The 18414-nt window shown below is 39.9% G+C and overlaps 1 protein-coding gene across 1 annotated transcript in view; it reads right to left on the bottom strand.

Moving 5' to 3' along the window:
* Positions 1-2754: 2754 nt before the first annotated feature.
* The window catches only part of PLCE1 (phospholipase C, epsilon 1), a 44032-nt gene continuing 28372 nt past the window's right edge, over positions 2755-18414 (bottom strand). The window contains exons 21-32 of the mRNA XM_010142706.1: positions 17756-17880; positions 16909-17026; positions 12605-12736; positions 11144-11434; positions 10251-10414; positions 9024-9285; positions 8016-8134; positions 6796-6924; positions 5896-6105; positions 4024-4185; positions 3652-3870; positions 2755-2934 (exon numbers count right to left, since the gene is read on the bottom strand). Coding sequence (XP_010141008.1) covers positions 2755-2934; positions 3652-3870; positions 4024-4185; positions 5896-6105; positions 6796-6924; positions 8016-8134; positions 9024-9285; positions 10251-10414; positions 11144-11434; positions 12605-12736; positions 16909-17026; positions 17756-17880 — 2111 coding nt within the window. The remainder of the gene's footprint in view (positions 2935-3651; positions 3871-4023; positions 4186-5895; positions 6106-6795; positions 6925-8015; positions 8135-9023; positions 9286-10250; positions 10415-11143; positions 11435-12604; positions 12737-16908; positions 17027-17755; positions 17881-18414) is intronic.

The raw sequence follows: 18414 nt of genomic DNA, 5'->3' as shown, positions 1-18414 counted from the left end.
AGAGCGTGGCCTCTGCGAGGATGTGCCACGGGGAAATCTGACTTTTTTGTATGTCTGTGGTTATTCTTCCTGAAAGCTGGGAATGACCTCAAGAGGGCACTTTTTGCTTTGGTAATGGCTAATTTATAGGAATTTTCTGTAGCGTATAGTGAGAGACTTCATAACTTCTGGTGACAGAATGAAGGTTCTTCTACTTGTTTATAGGCCAGTTAACGACTCTGCTTTCTTTTATTTCATTTTCTAAGTGGTGGGGGTGGGTGGGGGTGGTTATCGCAGGACTACTGCCTGTAACTTCTTTCCCTTTCATCCTTGCACTATCAAAAGTAAGCCTCATTTTGGCCGCGCTGCTGCTTTATCCTTTGTGTGATGCAGCTTCTCTCAGGAGCAGCAGCATTTTGTGCTCGAGTGCTAAAGCTGATGAGCAATAACTTGAGTGCATGAATCACTCGCTGGATTCACGGGTTTCCTGATTTAGTCATACCAGGTAACTGAGGTGCTTTGTTTAGGGATTGCTCTAGGGAGAGAAAAAGCATGCAGAGCAATTTCTTCATCACAGGTATGCTGCTTCTGGGAAATCAAAGGGGTGACTGATTTCAGGAACTGTTTCCTTTGTGCCCCCTCTAAGTTGGTGTGGATTGTTCTAACTAAGCACATTAATAACACCCATGGAGAACGAGAGACAACCACAACTAACTTAAATATCAAAAGATGAATTCATCAAACATAAAACTTTACAACAGTGTTTCTATGTAAACAAAAATGTCAAGATTTATAGTGTAAGAGTTCTTTATACTCTCTGGGTTTAACAGACAAGTAAAAAGACATTTCCTGACTGTATGGGAAAATGTGTTTTGAAGTGTTAATTACATTTATTAATATATTGGTTTGAGTTTGGTCAGTTTGGGGTATTAAACATCTTGTGCTGAAAAGAAACAGAGAAGTTCAAACTTTTGTTCCTCTGTAATTCAGAGAGAGGTAAAAATTCTGCATTTTCTAAAAAAGTAATATATGATAAATATATTATACAATGGCATGTACTTTGGAACAAGATAATAAATATTCTTTCTTTAAAAACAAGCCTAGAAAACCAGAATTTAGAAGAAGAAAATGTTGTTTCTTGTCAAAGTATCACTACCAGTTAGGCGTATTTAGCTATTGTACATTATTTTGTTAAAGTAGATAAACCATAAATAATTTGAGCGTTTTGTGTATATTCACCAAAGTTAAACAGATATGCGAAGGAAGTTACAGTATATTTAAATCTCTTTACAATCACGTAACACAGTGTTTAACAGACATCTTCAGGTAAAAGTGCATTATTTTAATATAATACACATAAAAGAACACTCGTTACCTTCTGTGTCCCTAGAGGCAACTAGCTACCGTTATCTTTTGTTTAAAAAGGGGAGGGTGATGACAATGTTTGTTTACAACACACATTCCAAGAAAACTTCTTCTTCTGCCTAGTGAGAATCTGCAGATGTGAAAATACGGGAAGAGGAGAACCTTCTGATAGCCGACACCCATCTTTCCAACTCTAGGACATCCCACCTAGGACTCCCAAATTCTGGATGTTAATCCAGCAGCATTGTCCGGCTTAAGCATCTCTGGCACGGGGTACACAGTCGCTGACCAGTGCAGTCCGCAGCAGGTTCCTTCAAAGGCACTGCAGAGGTATTCAGTGATGTAAATTCCAGTTTCCAAAAAAATTAAAGAACAAATGCAGAAGCAGAGGGAATGTGACTGGGATCTCTCCATAATTTACTTTGCTTTACTTGAATTCAGATCGTTTTGCTGATTTAGGGTTTTTAAAGTAGTCTAGAAATAAGGTATCAAATTTGTCCCTTCATATTTGAAATATTTTGCAAATGAAAATATTATTTGAATGCTGTTAATTCAATGCTTTAGCAGTAGTGTGACAGGGCATATCAAGTAATACTTTAATAGTTAGTTAGGTGTATGTGGAAAGAAAAGTGTCATGGTAAATTGGCCGTGTGTGAGTTGGGATTATCAGGACTGAAAAAGATTTCTTCTTCATTGACAACGAGCTGTAACTTCTCAGATGGTACCTCAGCGCTGTACAGCACTATGCCAATACTGGTCAGTGTGTATCTATGACAAGCTACATGGACTATCTTCATGTAAAAAAAGCACGTCTTATGTTGTGTATTTCATTTAAGTAAGCGAGATGAAAGAAATTTAAGACATACATAAAGGACAGTAAAAATGTTTAAAAATTTCTGGCAAGATTTCCACAGAGAGAAATTAACACTAAAAACTTGTTTTAGCTAAAAAAGAGATACTCAATCCTGATGATTTTATTATATGCATGTAATAAAAAAAAAATAACAAAAGCTCTGGTGGACAGTTCTGTTTACTTTGGCCCAGAACAAGAGTAATACAGGACATCATTAATTAAGCACAGCTAGTTGATTTAAATATATACTATAAAATCAACTGGGATGCAGCATTTTGGTTTTGTTTTTAAAATAGGCAGAGAAAGCACATGAAACTCCACTCTTCTCACCACTGTGCCTGACTGCAGTAAATGCAGTAGTAACTGGAGACTTTACTGATCTTACTGTGCCTACACACACCACTGTATAAGGCTTTTATGGATCTTGCTGTCAGTCCCTTGTACCTCACTACGGCTTAACCAACTACAGTGCTGAAAAAAATACTCTGTGAATCATGCTCAGGGTTAGGATCTGTGTCTCATACCTGAATAGCCCGTACAGCAGGCAGTGGTGGGTACTACTCCATCACGTCGCTGAACGTCAAACTGCACGCAGACCTTTCATCCTTGCCCTGTGGACTGTCCGGCAAGACCTGCAGAGGTGGCGATATGAATCCCCGATACTGCTTACTTGACTTGGTTAACTTCTTGAGTTCACTGGTAAAGGAAATGCCTTTTCTTTTGTCATCTCGTGCTGCCTGTAAAAAACCAGAACACAGAAGTGGTTTAACAGGCTGCTTGTTAGCTGTGAAATAACATGAGAGCACCGAACACATTTCTAAGCGTGCCTCCCTTCTGAACTTCAGTGCAGCCGTGATTTCATAGCCAAGCACATTCTTCTGAATAAATTGAAAATGATGCATTGTCACAGATATGTTTAGCAAATTTGATATAAACTCGTATAAAAATCTGCTTATGACAGTTACTTTAAAGCAACAGCTGCTGTGGATGGGTGGCATCTGCTGGAAGGGAGAACACAGATCCTCTTCCCAGCAGACACATACTTCATCCCTGCCGTTTTCCAAAGCCTGAGATACATCAACAGAACAGCTTTGTCACTGGGCAGGAATAAAGGGGACTTTATTCCAGGAGTTTTTAAGTTCTGCCTATTTGAATAGTCCTGCTTTACAGTGATGGGGCGCATGGCTTGCACAGCCAGATTTTTGAGGAGGAGCTGGCAGCAAAAGATGAAGGTTGTCAGGGGACTTGTAGGCTGTGAGAGAATCTGAACGCAACTGATGCAGTTTTGCAAAGAATAAAAGGGAGTTGTGGAGAACAGAGGAATCTGCTTTTTGCTGTAGTCTCTTCTCTCCACCCACCTTCATGCCCGTCATGTCTCCCTCCCACTGACAGGCGGTTCCCATTGCGCTGATCATCGCTACCTATAAACCTGCTGCACAGGTTTACTCTTTTACCTGAACCTGTTCTTTGAGTTTAAGGATGAATTTTCCTGCTCCCTTCCACTTGTTTTGGGCCTGAAATACACACTCTTGATCAGAGAGAATCCTCTGAGATGGTTTAGATGTCGAGGACTTTTTGTTGGCTGGCTCTTTTGTCACCTCTTCCAAGAGCACGTAATCACTTGGATTTGGATTGCTCAAAATGCTGTAGGAGTATTTGGCTTTGCAAAGCGTCTGTGTAAAAGCAGGAAAAAAAAAAAAAGCGGCATTCTCTGAGATCCAGATTTCCAAACCAATTCCTCAGCTCGTGCTGAGAGCAAACCGCGCCTTACCGTGTGTGAAGCCAAACTGCATGTTACAGCCCTACCAAGTGGCAACATCGCTTACCTGCTGTATGACGTCCTGAGCTGTGCTGAAGCGGGGAGCTTTGATGACGGTGCGTGGTTGCTCTGGGGATACATCGTGTACCTGAACAAAGAAACTGTCATCCTCAGAGCTGATGGCTGCATCTTCCTTTGCTTCTTGAAAGATGTTTTTCTCATTTAAATTCTATAGAAAAAAGGAGAGCCAAATTAATTTACCTCAGAGGTAACTAATTGCCGGTGGTCACAAAAAGGTTTTATCACATGAAAATTTGAGACTGTGCTGTTGCCCCAGTTCCATTTCATTAAATCAAGTTTGCTATTTAAGAGTTTTGACAAGCCACTGTGGCTAATAGTAAATACCTGTGTTTCTAAAATCAGCATGTGAAATACCTTTCATAGCAGGCAAGGGATGGAGACACACACATGGTGCCACATCACACTAAAATGGTCACTTAAAGCCTTGATTTCCTTACGTATGCAAAATTATGTTTTGTCATGTCATGATGGCATCAAGATGGGAGATGGTGGAAAGAGTCCTTTTCTCTCCTTGTCCCTGCCCTGAGGCCAGAAGAATTGAGAGCAAGAAGGCCCAGCGAACAGTCTCCTGGGAAGCAAGAGGAAGGCTGCTCCTCTCCTTTTTCAGGCTCTGTGACTACTGAGGTAACGCATTTCTCTCCAACCACTTCGACGCAGCTTGAGTGAGTTCATAAGCTGTAAACACGGGCTGTGTGTCACACCCTGTGAGTGGACTCAATCCTGGAGTTTCCATACAAATTTGCGGTTTCATTTCTACCTCCAAGGTCTGCAGAAAGGCTGAAAATGACTGTGAATGCTTTGAGGTAGCAGCATCACAGGATAAGACTATGGCATAATTTTCACACGCGCTAAGGCTGATTTTAACCCACGTTTTCTGAAAGAATCGGTTTGGCAGGGACACATCTGCGGTCACACGCACTTACACAGTAAGTGCTGCAGTCAGCTGAATTAAGCAGGCTACTGTTTCCACAAACAACCCTATAGTTTTTGCTCCAACTATTAGAACTAGAGGAAAACAAAATATGGATTTGTCTAATATAATGTTAATTTGACTATCAGTCAAACTGAACTTTATCAAAAGCTGTATCAAAAGAATCAGTTTAAAATGTATTTTTTCACTTTAAAGGATCCCAGAGGCTCTCTGTCATGGTGTATGTAAACATGTGCGCATATATTACTGCGTTCAGACTAAGCACGCGTTAGGCGCTGAACTGACCAGAGGAAGTGCCTCTGGAAATGAGATCATGGTCCTTCTCCTGCTGTTTTGATTCTCTCACGAGTCTAGCCGCTAGCATATTTCCAAGTTGTGGGTGTTTTGCTCACAGTTTAAACTGAAGTAATCACTCAATCTTCCTCCTCATTATTTTAGGTTATCATTGATAATTTAATCACCCTTTAAGGTTTTTAAAATTCTTTAATATTAAATTCCTTTTTAATTTTTCTGAACAGGTAAAAAGTTGCTGACATCTGAACTGATAATTCTAGTCTGGAGTTCTGTTATCTATGATCCTTTGTAACTGCTGTCTGTCTTTACATAATTTCCTATCGTGTCAAAAATGCGGATTTGCTTTAAATTAGAACTAGCAGACAAAACAGTAAGCTCGTGGCGTCGAACTGCTGACTAATGATTATACACCAGACTGCGGATACCAGAGGTGAGTGAAGTCAAGTTAGCATCATGCAGGTGTATAAAGTCTACTTGTGCTCACTCAAGAGTTATTTTTGTTTAGCAACGAAGTACACAGCACTGACACGACTCACCAAGTAGTGAAGCAAATACTGCACCCTTTTGTTTCCCGGTCCTAGCAGCTATTTTTAGCTACCTCTGTAAATAACAGTTTATCTAAAACAGACTTACTTCCTCTCGGGTTTTAAAGACAATCCTTCCAACATATCCTTCTTCTGGGAACCAACTGTTCAGAAGCTGCACTAGCCCTTCTTCAGCACCAATCACTCTCTGGAATGGTGGCTTTCTGCATTCACTCTTTTCTTTAGATATAAAACTTTTCTCTTCCATCAGGAAATAGTCTCCAGCACATGACTCGGTGCCTTTTATGGTAGCCAAGAGCTACGACAGACCACAATAAACACGCAGCAATTAGAATGCTGAATATAAACACTGTATAATTGGTAGTTATGAGAATGAATAAGGAAGCTTTAAGAATCAATAACTATTCTGACAGTGCAGGCAAGATTTCTGATGTGCTATTTATTATTCAGATATTTTACTCCAGGGTAATGTACTGTTCTCTTTAGCCTGGCCAAGCAGTTCAACTATTCCAGACAAGGCAGCGCTATTTAAGCTTATTTCTGTCCTGTTTGGCTGCCCAGACAATTTATTCATAATCCCAGGACAGTACAGTCTTTTCCCACCGCTAGAATAACAATCCCTGTTGAGTTAACTGGTTTTTCTACTCATGAACTTAGCCCTCTAACTTTTACTCTGTATTCCTACAGTGCTCAAGTTCAAAGAATTGCGCAGAAATGTTTGCCCTTGTTGTAAGGACAGCCCACTGCGTCCATCAGTCAAGAAGACTGTTCTCATCTGCATATGCCCAAATATTAAAATACTAATAGGGAATATGTTCTAAGATTATAAACCCATTCTCTGAAGCCAAGGTTGGGAAAATTTCACTGGTGATGCTCTGTGTTTGCACTGTAATTAATTCCATAGTAATACGTTTCTAAAGCACCTCCTTGCTGTGATGAATGAACTACACTGACCCTGTGGATTCTTGCAGTTCCGCGGGCAGCTTACCTGCTGGAGCAGCTGTGCAGCTGTGGTCTCCCCACTTACATTAAACACAGTGAAAGGCTCTGGGCCTGGAATTCCATGAATCGTCACTTTGTAAGTCGCAGCAGCTTTCCTTTCCCCTGTGCTAAATAACTGTTCAGACAACATTGGAGAGGTTACTGAATGTTTTTACACAGGCATGTTGGTTTTAGGTTGTTTAACAAAACTGTACACAGAAGCTGTAAGGACCTTCACAGGGTAAAGCTATCCAGCTAATAATACATGGCTCTTACACTACAGATCAAGCCATTAAAAAAAACCCAAAACAACCCAACAAACCAACCCCCCTAAAAGACACCCTACCTTGAAGCTGAAAAGAAAGAAGAAAAGGAAATTTTTCAGTGAGAGTACATAAACTGCCACTGGATAAAGGGCAGACCTCCATCGCTCATTATCCATTCTAGCTGAGCTCAGACTATTTGGATTCAGTGTGCAAATTACTGGATGAAAATCTATAGCTTTGTTTTGCCCTCCAAACCATTTATGTTCTTTCTTACTGCCCTAGTAATTCACCAAGATACATGTTTAGCACATATTCACAAGAGGATAACATCTGCAACACATCTGCTGCACGCACACTAGCTCAGGAAGTTTTATCTAACACTTTAGGAATCAGAAACATTATAATATATGTTATTATCACTGAAGTTACAGAAACACAAGTAACCTAAGGCAACCTAACATTAAGGGCTATTTAAAAAAACCCCAAACATCACATCCACACATGCATACATATGTACATATTTATGTATCTATTACAGACACATCTGTATGTGTATGTACACACATTCGTACATACAAACATACAGATGTGCACACACACACACACACACATATAAATATGTATGTATTTATGGAAATACAGACTCCATCTTCTCCTGTAACAGAATTCAATTTTACTCTCACTATCCCAAAGTTATCAGTAATTTGCATCTTTCCTTTGTCGTTCCACATGCATTGCTTATGATTCATGCATAAAGGAAGGCATGAGGCAGCTCTGAGCCTTACTGCTCAACCACACTCTGTCTCCAGCACAGGCATTCTTGCGCTCTACCTAAATAGACCAGAAGCCAGTCTTTGAAAGGATTTACCCTCCCATGGTTTCAGCCAGCTGGAATAACCTTACCTCCACTGTAGTCATTAAGACAAGAAAACATGTAATTCACAAAAAATAATGAAATTACCACAGATGCAGGCAGGGTGTTCCCAGAGGGACTTTCTTCCATTCTTCGACTGTTTATGAACAAACTAGAAATTTCTAGTGCTTCGTTGTGCAGGTTATGGAGCTGGACATGTCTATAGCCTAAAGAGAAAAAAACCCCTTCTGTGAGTACTTTGCCACACCCTAGGAAACAAGTCTTATAAATGGAAAACTCACATTTGCTATGTTTATAGCCACAGTTTGCCACACCTATATGATTTAAAGCACTGTAGTAACACTGCATTAACACTGTCTGTACAGCAGTGTAACGCAAATGCTGTGAACTTCCCAGCAGCTCATATTGCTGCCTACCTTTGTTTTGCCATAGTATTCAGTATGTTCATATATAAAATAGCTAAATATTAGAATATGAATGAAACAAGGACAAATTCTTCCTGGGAAAATGCATGTCTGTGGCCAGGTCTCCTCATTCATGCACTAAGGCTGTTGTGTGGTATTACAGCGGCACAAAGCAAATGAGAAAGTATTTTATCATTCTGCTGAAGAGCTGCTGGCAATATGCAAACTCCCTTCTCCAGGCGTCAAAACTAATGATGCTTCCTCATCTTTCTTTCACCTCTCCTCCATCCACGGCTGGAAGAAGTGCAATTCCCCTCTGCCCAGTGATCACCAGTTACAGCAGTTTCTGGGGCAAAGGAGAAGGCAAGGAGTGAAATCACTCCATGCTTCCTAAGGGAGCAGCAAGTCTCAAGGTGAACAGAACCTCAGCTCAGGATAGGAGCAGTTGTGTACAAGATGCCCCAATCATCTCTGCAACAGCACAGTACCCAACTTTTTACAGGTCACTGAGGCAGCCTCCAGCTCCCAGGGAGTCTATTCGATCAGCATCATACTGCCAGGACAGTCTGTTGTCTGACATTTGCTCGCTGTCTCCTCTAGGAAAAGGCAATCGATTAAAAATATCCCTCTGGCAGACCAGCAATCTGCCAGACCATTTTTGCACAGGCTGTCACTACAAACTGTACCATACCTCTTTTCAGAGCTTTTAGGGGAATGATTCTCTGAGCTGTTACAGCTGAGCTGTTATTTTCAACAACTGCAAACCGAAGAAAGACCAAATCTTCAAAGTGAACGCGGAAAAGGAACTGTTCGTTCCACATGGGGTTGAGAGTGTTGCGATGAATGGGCTTCGTCCGGAAATGGCAGCTGTCCAGAGGCATCCCCAGCACATCGATTTCGATGCACGGACTGCCCGTGCTATTGCTAGGGCAGACATTCTGTCCAGACACAATCTGCAGCCGAGGAGTACACAGAGAAACCAGTCAGTGGAGTAATTCTCTTACTGTCACGATTCTGAGCTAAATATTGTTTAGCACACTCCTAAGCACAGTTTGTTAACAAGCTGATCTAATTACAAAGCTCCCCTACTTCTGCAATTGCCAGGGCGGTAATTTCGGAATCAAAGCTGCCTCAACACCCCCTCCCCCATGCTGTTGCTACGGTATCTTTCTTCTGAAAAAAAAATACACTATACATCATGAGCATAACCATTCAAGGCATCTGAAAGATAATCCAGAAAGAATGTACTGGTAACACAGTTAAAAAGGATCAAATTTTCTTCTCCGTTACTTGGGGTGATGGCAGTGACCTCTGGCTTGCTTTGGCATACACAACCCAAGGATTAGGTGCTGTTACCACAGCTGGCGGAATTTTGATTCTTATGAGTCTCACTTTTCTGAGACATTTCCTGGAAGGGACTCGCTTCTTAGAATACTTCCCCCCCCACCCCCAATCCATTAATTATGTATCTTATTATATAACTTATAATAAACATTTTTTCAAGATTCAGTACAGCTTTTCATAATGGCTTTTTGTGTAGCTTCTCAAGTGTTCACAAAATGTGTGAAACATCCAGGCACATGTATAATTCTACACAGTTGTGTAAAATGCTTTCAGGGCTGAGTTTCAACACATACTGTGAAGGAAACAGTGAAAGTAACCAGCTCAAACCAGGACAGGATACAAACAATACAAGCCAAAAAAATTAAATAAAGACAATAATTTGCTCCTTCCCCTTCCAATGTCTGTTAGTTATGCCGACCTTTAGAAGTACAAGCACCAATTAAAGGTTCAATATCTCTTCATACAGAAGCTGTATGAAATATTTAACCAGCTGTAATGCCGGTTAAAGATGGCTGTTGTTAAATGTTGTCTACTATCTGTTTGGCGGTATGAAATTCCCTGTCAGTGTACTTACTGTTAAAGAATATATGGCTGGCTCCTTATTATCAAGGTCTCTTTCTAACGGACAAAACTGCTGGTACATTGAACAATTTTTATCCCACAGAACGGGAGGTTTCAACACATATCCACAGCCACCGTTAGCCTCAAACATCGCTGCATTAAGTTGCAGGGAAAGATCTGTGAAAGGAAGGCAGCCAAAACTGATGAAGAGCAATGGTACAAGGGAAAAACCGTAACAGTGAAGACAGCCATGTTTTACCTTTGGGTTTAGTTGTGTACTATCAATTCATTCTTGGTTTTCAGAGATAGCTGTAACTTTTTTATCCAATCTACCTAACACTTAATTACACAAAATTATAAAAACAGTTTTTCTAGCCCTTCTGTTGCCTTTATCCAGCTGTAAGGCCTGCCTACACATGGACTGAAACCAGCACTGTCTGTGTAGCTTTGAAGATGATCTAATGGATCCCCCATCAAAAAGGTGAAGGAACATGAGAAGGATAGAAAATGGCCCCAAAATGTTTTGACCAACATTGAACCAGCATCCAAGACAGCACTTCTAAGTAAAAAATAGGTCAGTACTTTTTTATTCTTGAAATTATTAGCCAGGGATCACAACTACTTGAACTAGGGGAAAAGAGAAAACCCAACCTTCAGCAATAAAACAAAAATAAAATGAAAGGTGTTGCTGTCCGGGCACTTCTGTGCTATCAGGAGATACACTGCATTGGCATAAAGCTCCTAACTGCTGGATCGCTACTCCCAAGGACCTGCTTGTGCTGGGACACACGGACAGGTCCATTCCCTCGTGATGGCAGATAAAAGCAAACATCAAATACAAATTCACAGTTTAAGGACTTAGTTCACATTTAAAATGTATTAAAATGTGCGTTTGAGTTCCCATACCATCTGTCTGGTAGTTAAGAGCCACAAGCTGTACGCCATGGAGCCAGAAGATCAGTGGATGGGGATTTGAGGAGTCAATGCGCGTGGCAGCAGGGTAGGTCCTCAGGAGCTGGCAGGTGGTGTGCTGGATCAGCTTCTGAGAGTACCGCCTGCACAGCCGCTTGGCAGCATTCTCGTTCAGGGAGGAGATATGATAGCACTTGGGTGTCCTTATGATAGCACTGAGAGAAGCTGGTGAGTTGTACGGAGAACAAGGGTCTTCACAGGTCTGCCGCATCCCATCAAAAGGACCTGGACAATAAACAGTACCCTCAAGTCACTCCTGCAGAATCAGGCACTCCAAAAATTCAATGTTTTGTAGTGAAGTATGTGCACATACTTGGGTTATCGCAGAAAAACGAGGTCCTGGAAAACGACACTACTCAGCGTGTCACATTCCTTCTTAAACGGTAAGAACAACCCATGAGAGGAAACATAATGTTTAAGTATTGAAACGATACTGTGATTAGATGGGCCAACAACCATTTTCATAAATAAATACTTAATTGGCATTTGCCCAAATAAAATAAAGGAATAAAATTCCATTCGTCTCATTTACACATTTCAGAGGAGGAAGGGAGGCGAGATTAAAACCCATCCGCTAAGTCTCAAAACAGGCGGTCCACGGAGGCCATAGAAGTTAGAGGACAAAGCCAGAAAAATCCTTATATCCTTTTGAATTAGGCACTAAACCTCTTCAAGGAGTCTAGCCTCTCAGAGGGAATCTAACCTGTCTGAGGCAGCTGTGCCCTTGGGCTGATAGAAATGCAACGTTCCTTGAGCCAGAAAATGAGTACGAGAAAGGGTACAACTCTGGAACTTTCTGTTTATGGCATTCTCCTAAAAGGCAGGGGAGCAGGGTCTCACCCCTGCTCCAGAACCCGGTCTGTACGTACTCTGTATTTCGTTACATCTCTTCATACACAGAAGGGAGTTTTCCAAGTTCACAAAATGAATCACCTGTGGACTCTACATACCTCCAAGGTGGAACACAAGAGTTTGAATGATTACACGTCTGGAATTGGCTGAAGTTTAGGTAACTAAATCCTACTTTGGACACTAAAAATCCTTTTCTGGATCCTGTTCTATGGTTCTGCCTTCCATTTATACTTTGAAACTACTCATCCATACCTTTTAAAACACAAATTTAAAGATGCATCACTTAAAAGGTATGTTAGTTTTCAATAAATTATGAATCAGGTTCTTCATATTCCTGACCAAGTAACCCTGTTCCAACATTCTACACTCAACATTTCAGTTACAATAGTGTTACTGTAATAGCTGCAGCGCTAATGAAAAACCATTCCCAAGTTCGACACCTTACACATTGTAAAGTATTTGATCTTTAGCAGCTTGATCTGGTGCATGGGTTGGATTACAGAGTCATTCCTTGTGACTGGTGAAAGAAGATGCTAACTTTACCTTTTCCAGATGCTTTGGCAAGAGCAGCTGACTCCCCAGGGCTCAGCCTGCCAGGATTATTGCCAAAAATGGACTTCCTGCTTTTTCTTTCTTTTCCTCTGCTAGAGCCAGATGGGTTTAGAGTTGACAAGCCTGTTCCCATAAATGTAAAATAAATGAGCCAAAAAACATGACCAAGAGGGCACGACATTTTCCATCATATTTTACATTTTTGAAGGCACGTATACTCCTGTTACATAGTGCACAGGGCAGGAAATGCATTTTTCTCCAATATTTAATTTTAACATCTTTACATACATACACACATACAATATATTATAGTATGTATGTTTATATCTATATAATGTATATAAAATCTTACATGAAGCAACACAACATACAGTTATCTCTCTGTGATATAACTTTTCTCCAGTTTACTTTTTGGCTGGAGGAAGGCAGTGGCTTTGTCTCAAGTTACCAAATGGCCCTAATTAATACGAAAAAAATCTGCAGTAACAGTCCAAATGTATTCATCCTTAGAATAATTTAAAAAAATCCTTTCTACAGAAGCAATAAATCTGTACAGCACTGAGTATCATGGAATTCATCTAGGATAGGATACCTACATAATTAAATAAATGCAAGAATATGAATTGAAGATATAACATAAAGGAAAAAGCCCAAATACTGTTGATTAAACAGTTAAACCTCAAGATGTTTTCAGAGTTATCTTCTTCTGTTTAGAATTTGTATTTCAATGATAGCGAATATGGTAGGTGTGTAAAATCCATTACGCATTTAATGGCAAATATGTACTAGCAGTACAGCCGGAAAGTTCTAGTATAGGCATTATTCAAACATACGCATTCTAGCAAAATAATTATAAAAATCCTGACCTAAATCCCAGTGAACTAAATGGACTTAATTGTCCTTAAGGTAAGTTTCTTTCTATTAACTTGGAGAGACCACATGGCAGGCCAAAATTAAAGTAAGTCAAAACACACAACGGTTATTTTGACACCTACAGCAGTGAGGTGTGGGATGCTCTGAGAGATGTATTGTATAAAATATAACTGTTACTTGCCTCACTGTGACTCGTGAACTGACCCTCATGAACTCACATCAATTCACACCTGCCTAAAGATAGTTTTGGATTTAATACAAATATTACAACTACAAATGTAAATCACAAAGATGATACACTGGACTCTCTTCTGCTGAAGTCTGCCCACAGCTGTAAATTTTCAGCTCTCAATCTTTACAGCCTGTCTACAGGTACTTAGTAAAATTATGCTGATACTTTCGATGGAAATGTTTGGGTTAGTGAAGTTTAGGATATATATAACCATTTTCAGTGTTGGAGATAACACTTTCTCTTTAGGCCAAAGCATACACATAAACCACACAACATGGTGGAAACTGAGATCAAGGAACATGAAGAGAGCAGAAGAACGAGGAGTTATGCACTGTGTCCTTCCAGCACTATCTAGTCCCAGTTTTCAGTGGATCAGATGGATTTGGTAAGCAAGATTCAGGTTTCGAAAGCCTGTTGTTGAGACAGTCACTGAGGAAACAGACCAACCTCACACCTCACCAGAATGTGCAATGTGAAACACCAGCGTTAACTGCACCCAGTGTGATGGCCACAGGGAAAGCTGCAGCTGGGAGTTTTCTTTCAGTCTTTCCCATGGCCATGCCTTACATGTGACATGCTTCCTCTCAGAGACAAGCTCCATTTTCCACTCCAATTTAAGCTTGTCTCCAAAATACAGCATCACCTGTTCACGGAATCACAAATTCATAAAATAATGGCAGTTGGCAAGGATTTGGAAGTCACCCGCTGCAGCTCTCTGATCAAAGCAGGACCAGCTTAAATCCCACCATAGTGCACATAGATCCTATCATACTACCATAATGACAAAGTAAATGTTTTGTATTTCCCTACCTTCGAGTTACAGAATACAGTGCCTGTCTCTCGTGTCAGATATTGCATTGCCAATTTAAAATTTTTAATTCAGAGGATGGCAAACTTCCCTGCCCTTCTTATTCTAACCATGCTAAAGGAATAAGTTAAACTGTAATTATCACATGTTTGTTGTGTTGTTATGTGTTTTAGACCAACAGCCAGTTAGTCTGTGGGCTGGCAGACCTTGAAAAAGAATTTATGGTACTTCTGTATGTTGGATGCCCCTTTTTATGTTCACTTTAATTTCTTGAAAAGTGGCACCATAGGGGCAGAGATGGAGATGGTGACTGAATTTTACGCTGGTTAGCTCAGGTGACTCCCTGCTCTTTGCACTTGACTGTGCAGATCCTGTTTTTATGCCCTCAGCTTTCTCTACTCCTGCCACTTACTGCAGGATCCTCTGCACTAAAGCCAACGAGCTACGTGCCAATACGGGCTATAGCAGCAGTGTGCAGCGCTATGCTTCTCTGACCTCATCTTGAGTGACCCAAAAGAACAGACCTTCACCCTCTTAGGTAATAGTCTGATGATATCCAACAGACTGAAACTGAAGTTAAGCAAGGACCATAAGGGTCAAAAACCAGTGAAAGAGCAAGAGCTGTGGGAGATTCCTTGTTACCAGAGATTCTATAAACAAGAAATGTTATTTTCTCCACATGATAAATTCTGTTTTGACCAGGGAGTACTTGGGTAAGTCTGTGTTACTCAGCAGGCTAGGATAACTGAACATAATGACCCTTGTCCTTTTTTACAGTCACAAATCTGTGGTTAATATTCAGGGACACAGAATGAAATATAAAGAGAAGAGAAACAAAATATTTACTCCATTGATCACCCACTGACATGATTTCTGCCCTCCCTATTTCCAAAACTCTTACATTTTCTGAGTTGATTAGGAATCCATTCGATAGAGCTACACACTCATGGACCTACCAGCCTGGCTCTTATTATTAATGAACAATACTGGAGTACGGCTGAGCACCACGTCTGTGCCCTCCAGCTGAGCAGGGGAATCTAACCAGTAGCACGGTGGCCACGTGTCTTGCAGTGAAGGCAGTATTCGTCTCAAAGAGACAAAGTTTGTTTGAAAACTGATTTCTACAGGTCCATGTGTTCATCTGTGAAAGGACCTTCTTTTCTTAACTGTTCTATTCATCCCCCCTTTAAAGCAAGAGTAACAAAGCTGATAATGAAAGCAGGTATTTTTTCTAACTGAAATTTCCTGAAAAAGCAGAACTTTCTTTTCAAATTTTCTTAGAACAGCAGAACTTCTTTGTGTGTCAAAATGCTTGGAACAACTTAAACTATCCCTGTTTAATCTTGAATATCATTCTTTAAAAGAAAACATTTTATTTGAAAGATACCTCATGGCAGATTTCAGAGTATCAGATTTGAATTTTTAGAAGTTATTATTTTTACAACTGACACCTACAATTCTTGAAGTTATAGAAGATTATAAAAGAATGTCTCTCCATTTTTCAGCATGTTTATCTTGCCTATTTGACACTATTTTATGTTTGGTTAGTTTCTCTAATCTGATTATAGTTCTGTTTAGGTAAGATCATGATTTGGCAGAATTTCTAACTTTTCAACAGAGAACCATTCCATTAAAAAGCAGATTTTTAATTCAAAACATTAAACATATCAATAAACAATAAATTCTCAATTTAAAAGTATTTACGTACACAGTATGAGCCAAAACATACTCAGCCTCATGTTCCAGTAGTGAACAAAGATAACTAACTCCTCTTCAGCTGCTCCTTCTCCTTTTCCTCCAAAAACATTATTCTTCCTACTGTACAAATGAAGACCCTCCTATTTCCTTAACCCCTCCATAAAGAGTGTGAGTGAGTGTCCTGAATCACCCCATGAAAATGCTGCTTTACCCCACAAACGGCCCCTCTCCTCTCCTCTTAGCAAAGAACATAAGATGCAGCTGTAGGCAAAGGTGGAACACACTAAACTGAGGTCACTTAAAGAAATGTGACAAGCTCTTCCTGGACGGTTGTAAGAATATTTTCCTTCCTTATTCAGTACGTCCTTACATGGAAACTCAGACCTCTTAAGATAAAGCTTTCTGTGGTCTGTCATTTAGCAATGAAGCAGTTGTCTAAGTTGTGAAGACTGGCAAATTTCACTTTTGTAAACATTTTAATACCACAAACAACACGTCTTCACATAATTTATGAATACCACTTCTCAGCCAGGAGCTATTATTATGGAGACTACCAAATCATCAAGAAAGAAGCTCCTCGACTACTTGAATTTGAAAATGCTTGTACTAACTAACTCAAAACATAAACATAATGTCTCCAAGACTTGCCAAGCTTAAAGCAAGGAAACACGGCACTGTACTTACCGGGGAACTTTACAGCTTGACAGTAAATGACAAGATCAGATAGCTCTGGGGCTATCTGTCTGCTTTCCTTCTTATTTTGTGGAAGATAGAATTCTTCACCCAGCTCCATGTCATAAACCTAAGTGATAATTCCAAGAACATACAATAATAAAATAACTGAATGTGAAAGTACTCTTGCACATCTTACTTATGGCCTTAAAAGCCTTTCTCTCATTCTACCTACACGGTTTGCTGTCTTCACCTAACACATCTCTGCGTGCAGCTTTATGCTTCAGTACTTGCTACTAATACTGCAGCAGTGTGCAACGGCCTCAACTCAGAGTCAGTCCTACAAACATTTAGACAAAAACATCCACATTCAAGAAAAACTACAATTTACTAAAGAGCGACGCACTGGTTCAGTTGTCAGATGATTTAATAAAAGGTAATGTGGCCATCTGATATCATAGTGTTTTAAAGTTACTTAGGTACACAGAGATGCTGAAGATTCAGATGAATCAGATTCAGGTTCAGATGAATCTTCAGTTCCGTTCATGTTAAAGGACATTAGATGTCTAAACAAACTGGATCTAGCTTCCATGGAGTCTTTCACTGAGAGCAGCAACAGTTACAATTTTGAGCCAAACAGCCTGTACACGTAATAATCTCTGAGGAGTTTTCTTGAACAGTATGCTGAGCATTTGTTCTATTTAATCTATCTTCTCGGCTGTGTTTCCATGAATTCTCCTATTTGTTTTCATTCAAGTGCATTTGCCATACGATGTCTCAGTTACCTAAACTGCTCAAATCCTTTTGAAGCTGGTTATATATTAAAATGTGACTGAGAAGGGGGAAAAAGCAGAACTACCTTTCCTTTATTATTGTAAGTGGCACATTCAGCCTTCTTTATTCGTTTGGCAGTCTCTTCATTATATTCAAACTGCAGTTTATCACTTGAAAATTTATTCTCAGGTCGGTCTTCAAGAATGTTATCTAAAAATTAATGGGATTTTAATGAACATAAAGCCAAACAATTTCAACTGGAAATTTAATTTGAATTAACAATATTTGTGGACAATGCTGTGAAACTTATCTGAATAACCAGATGCCAAAATAATGCATTTACTGGTCAAAGCATTCTCTTTTAGTAGTGATTTTCTACTTCAAAAATTCAATGCTCAGCTTCGGTTAATATGTTGCACTTCTTTTAAAGCCCATCCTTTTGTGCTCAGAAGATGCTTAAAACAAAATCATCTAACGAATTAAGCTCACCATCTGAAACCGACTGATATTCCCGAACAACAAAGAATTGCTCAAGTCTAAACACAATTAACACATCGAACACGTACACATCCTTGTATAGCAAGGCTTGGCTTTCATCTCCTTACATTCACCATGAACAAATATTTTTTGCATCTATAGAAATACCTCTTCAAAGCTACATATGTATGAGAGAGTAATACACCTACTAATTTGGTCTTTCTGGACCAAAATATTGTAACTGTCACAAAAGGAATGGTTTTATTT

Source organism: Buceros rhinoceros, unplaced genomic scaffold (assembly GCF_000710305.1).
Source record: "Buceros rhinoceros silvestris isolate BGI_N320 unplaced genomic scaffold, ASM71030v1 scaffold6379, whole genome shotgun sequence".
NCBI lineage: Eukaryota > Metazoa > Chordata > Aves > Bucerotiformes > Bucerotidae > Buceros > Buceros rhinoceros.
The sequence above is the reverse complement of the archived record's forward strand: the minus strand, read 5'-3'. Positions and strand labels throughout refer to the sequence as shown.